Source organism: Amborella trichopoda, chromosome 7, assembly GCF_054954075.1.
Source record: "Amborella trichopoda isolate Santa Cruz 75 chromosome 7, AtrichopodaSantaCruz75HAP2 v2.0, whole genome shotgun sequence".
Taxonomy (NCBI): domain Eukaryota; kingdom Viridiplantae; phylum Streptophyta; class Magnoliopsida; order Amborellales; family Amborellaceae; genus Amborella; species Amborella trichopoda.
In genome coordinates, this window is record NC_142342.1 from 14,942,586 (window position 1) to 14,946,946 (window position 4,361).

The 4,361-nt window shown below is 35.0% G+C and overlaps 1 protein-coding gene across 2 annotated transcripts; it reads left to right on the forward strand.

The window, feature by feature from the left end:
• Nucleotides 1-873: 873 nt before the first annotated feature.
• LOC105420024 (uncharacterized) lies at nt 874-4,361 on the forward strand. 2 transcript variants are annotated; one of them, XM_020662266.2, is made up of 11 exons: nt 874-1,079; nt 1,231-1,310; nt 1,782-1,942; nt 2,107-2,144; nt 2,257-2,356; nt 2,492-2,515; nt 2,817-2,885; nt 2,977-3,030; nt 3,166-3,277; nt 3,397-3,454; nt 3,553-4,361. In XM_020662266.2, the coding sequence occupies exons 2-11, from the start codon at nt 1,274-1,276 to the stop codon at nt 3,908-3,910; spliced, it is 1,011 nt and encodes a 336-aa protein (XP_020517925.2). In that variant the 5' UTR covers nt 874-1,079; nt 1,231-1,273; the 3' UTR covers nt 3,911-4,361. The 2 variants fall into 2 exon arrangements, with proteins under 2 accessions (XP_020517925.2, XP_011620364.2); XM_011622062.3 differs by having other exon boundaries at nt 928-1,079; nt 1,187-1,310.

Genomic DNA, 4,361 nt, shown 5'->3' on the forward strand with positions numbered 1-4,361 from the left:
TTGACATGTCTGTAGCCCAACTTCTATAAATAGGTTGCAGCCTTATAGAAATTGCATCCTTTTCTTATAAGGAAAATGGTTTGATAGTGCTGCAGCCCTATCAAATAAGTAAAGCCTCGTCTCATAACTCATCAAGAATTGTAATTCAAGCATTGGAATACCTTTGCATCAATTATCTCGGCTTGAACATTATGGTTGTGATAATAAATTAGGATTTCAAGCTCTAAAAATAGGATATATTATAACAAATTATCTAAACCATATGTTTTGCGCTAAAATAAGTGTTCATAGATCCACAAGATCTGTACATTTTTCAAGTTTCAAAATTTATTGTTGGTGTTAAAAATTGATTTTAGAGATATCATGATGATTTTTGTTGTTGAAAGTGCTTTCCAAACGAGGATTTGATTGAGGCTTCATTTTATTTTCATAAAGCCTAGGCCCTATAGAAACTTAAGAAGTGTTAATCCATAATTTAAGGGTGTGGTTTCTATAAGGTTGCGACTTGAAACAATCCAATTAAGGTGCACCTCCAAATTTTATCATAAGTTGTAATTTTGGTGTAAAACATTTTTAGGATTATATACAAATCTATTTTTATATCTAATTATAAAATTTTAAACTTTAAAAATAATTAAAATCAAGTAGATCTATAAACATATGAAAATCTTGAAAATAAATAGTCTAGATAATGTGTTGCAAGCTGCACTATTTATAAGAGTCAATATCTTCTTCTCTTTTTTTATCATATTCATACATCTCGTTATCAAGATGATAAGTTAGAGGGTTTTTATCATATTCATACATCTCGTTATCAAGATGATAAGTTAGGGGGTTTTTAACATTAAAACAAGCTTTTACGATTGATTTTTTAGGTACATCTTTGATTCTATATTTTAAGATTGCAACCTTATGTAAACTTTTTCCATAATTTAAACTTGGAGTGTTTTTATTTGTCCGCACGGACACTCCGACCTTTTTAAAGGTTTTGAAATTAGGTCTGGACGAAGCTTTGGAAGTGGCCTCGGAGATCCGTTGTTCCTCCGAGCCTCTCGGCTTGGCAGATCACACCCCTTTTAGTTTGTTCTTACTCCTCTCTCTCTCTCTCTCTCTCTCTGCAATTCTCATTGTTGAATTCCCATTTCGTCTTTTCTTATTTCTAAACTGTGTCTCTTATTCTATAAAGAATCAGGTTCTTGTTTTCCTTCTTCTTCTGTTTCTTCATCATAGGCTCGTTCTTCCTTTTCTTGGGAGCAGCGCCGTCTTGTTAAGGATGGCAATGGTGGAGCCTCTCAACCCTGAAAATGGAGGTTAGACGTTATTCCCCATCCGTCAGTTTTCTTACTTTTCTTCGTCTTGCTTTTCATTGTTTCTTTCCAAATTCTCTTCTTGTGGGATTCTAACAGGCAGGTTAGGGGTTTTTTAATCTTCTCTAAAATAATACCCAAATCTTTTGGTGTTTCTTGAATTGTTGTTGTTTGTTGTTGTTTTTGGTTTTTTTGGGTGCTTTTCTTATTTACTCCTTGCAATGGTTTCTGCTTCACTGGGGTGTAATGCTCTCTCTATTACTGTTAGGATTAGGGTTTGGATTGATTTTTATTCTATATTTATGGTTCTTTAAAGTTTAATTCTTTCATTTGGAAGCTAGGGCTAGGGCTAGGGCTTGGGTTTCTCTCGATTTCTGGTTCTTTAAGGTTTTACTCTGTTTCTTGTTGTTTCGAGGGTCATAGTTAGGGTTTTCTCATGCCAAAGGCCATGGTGGTATTTGGTGGTTGTTTTAGGGAATAAAAGTGCAGAAAAATCCTGCCAGAAGCCATCCTTGGGGGCCAGGAGGAGATTCTCAGACATTACCAACCTTTCCAGAGTGAAAACCGAAGTGAAAAATGAAAATGCAAAGCCAATACTCATGTTCAATACAGATATGATGGAGCAGGTTCACAAGGTACTAGGGTTTCCTTTGCTCTTAAATTAGGATTTTTAGCATTAACAATCATTTTGTTGATGGTTGGGTTACAATTCTTCTTTTTAGTTCCTGCAACAATTACTTCATGTTACTTTCCTAAAAAATCGCATCCTATTTTGTTTCTTTGAATTTGTTTATTTCAGGAGAATGCTGCTCTTCTGGGTCTTCTTGCACAGAGAGAGTATCCTTGCATTTATCATTCTCCCAAACACATCCCTTTGATATGTTTATCTTCCCCTCTGAAAAAATGGCTCCTTCCATCTATAAGCCGTGTTTCCTTAATGCTTTTACAGTGAAACAATTAAATTGTGCAGGCTCGAGCTTCAGAAAGTGAGAAGTGAGTTGTTGAAGACAAACTGGCACCTTGCTCAAGTCAATAGCCAGACCTTGGCGGTTCGTAAAGTTTTCATATCTGTTTTCCACATTGTTTATGATTTGTATATCAGGAGTTCATGATATGAAAAAGAAATGATTATGTTAACATTCCTGACCCTTTTCTGATAATCTGTTTTTCTTTTGATCTTACAGGAACTGAACATAACAAAAGAGAAGGTATTGAGCCTTTTTGGTCGTTGTAGCATGACTTGCATGTAACTGTTTATTTTATTTACTTAATGAAATTGGGTAGGGGGGTCAAATCCCTACTGATTTACCCAAAAAAAATAGCATTTTCATTTATGTGATTCTTACCCCAACTGAAGATCTCCATTTATTGTATTTATTTCATTAAGTTATTCAACCAAAAAAACTCAATCCAGGGACTTATACTAATAGAACATGTCAAATGGGAGATAACAGGAGAAACTTTTGAAAAGATTTCATATTTTGACTCTGGAATTGAATTTGTTTTCAGATGAAATTGCTGCAGCATGAACATGGTATTGTCACTGGAATGCTGAAAGCTAAGAATGCAGAACTCGAGGTTGTTTTAAACTTAATTAATTTACATATCCTTATGAGTTGTTTCTCCTCAAATCCTTTTTTCTCATAAAGAATATTTTGTACTTGTGCAGAACAAAGTCAAAACTTTATCTCAAGAGCTCCACACACTTCGCAAAATCAACAAGGTTGCAGAATTGTTATTTGCAAAAACCCATATGTTAAATGCCTATCCATGATACTTAACTCAATAACCTGTTATTATTAGTTAATCTGTTTATGTTTAATTCTGCTTTTCCTTTTACCGTTTTCATACTGACCAGGATGAGCACACTCAATGCGGGGAATTAATAAAAGAAGTTGGGGAATTAATAAAGGGAAAAGTTGAAGGAGCTGACCTAAACACTCAGAAAAAGACCCTCTCAAGAAAATCTGGTAAGAGAGCACACACTGGGATAAAAAATTGCAATCTCTATTTTTTTTTGCACCTTTCTACGCCACTTGAAATATTATCCCACTTTTCTGTTTCTTCCTTGTTTGAAAAACTTTTACAGAAATATGCCCTTGCACCTCTACCCAAATTGCAAAAAAAGGAGTCACACAAAACAAGAGGTATATTTCTCTTTGTTGAAGTATATATCTATTTAAGGTTTTCCCTGAATCTTGATATACTAAATGTGCTCCTTTACCTTTGTAAATATTTAAATCAGGGCATCTTTGAAGAGGCGATCCAGTAATTTTAAATTCAAAATACCTGATGATTCAGAAGACTTATTTGAGATCGAGGATGTCAACTTTCCACTTCCTTCACAACGCCATGATCCAATGGAAGTGGACCAATCCAATGACTCATCCAATCATAAAGGGACAGCTCCTGATGGCACAGTAGCTAAAGAACAGCCCATTGAAGGGAACACTGATCAGAAAGGAGAGATGAGATCTAGAAAATCGGGTTTGACAACTGATCAATTTCCAAGGAGGTCCTCACTTGGAAGGCCAGTTCGTTTAGTTGCAGAAAAGGTAACATCATACAAGGAAATGGCAATTAACGTCAAGATGCGAAGATAGAGTGATTACAGCTCAATGTGCAGATTATAGGCAGAAAGCTTTGAATTTGTCAATCTTAGATATAATCTTTTCTGTGGCCTTAACCAGCAGTTGGGGTAGTTTGGCCATAAAACTGAGGGACATGGAAAGATTGCTCTAAAATTGAACATCAAAATGCTCTAAAATGCTGTTCATTATGTACAATGATTCTAGATTGTGACTGAGAGCTCTTCTAGTTGAATGCAACCACTGGCCTTGAATTTTCTTTCTTGGATATTGTCTTTCTTGCAGAATTGTAGGCAATTGGCTACTTAGGGCACAAAAAATCAGGGAACTTGTAGAGATCTCCAGTTTCTTTTATCTTTTGGGATTTTTTTTAATATGGATACAGCTTCATGTACTGAGTATGTGCTCTAATGACTCTAGAGTGTAACTGAGGTTCTTTTAGTAAGATGTAATTACAGTTCTTGAA

Excerpts from the sequence above, each read along its gene's own strand:
- LOC105420024 (XM_020662266.2), top strand. The coding sequence starts at position 1,274 with ATGGCAATGGTGGAGCCTCTCAACCCTGAAAATGGAG. Across the intron at positions 2,145-2,256 it reads GGTCTTCTTGCACAGAGAGA|TGAAACAATTAAATTGTGCA; the intron begins GTATCCTTGCAT and ends ATGCTTTTACAG. Across the intron at positions 3,031-3,165 it reads CACTTCGCAAAATCAACAAG|GATGAGCACACTCAATGCGG; the intron begins GTTGCAGAATTG and ends CATACTGACCAG.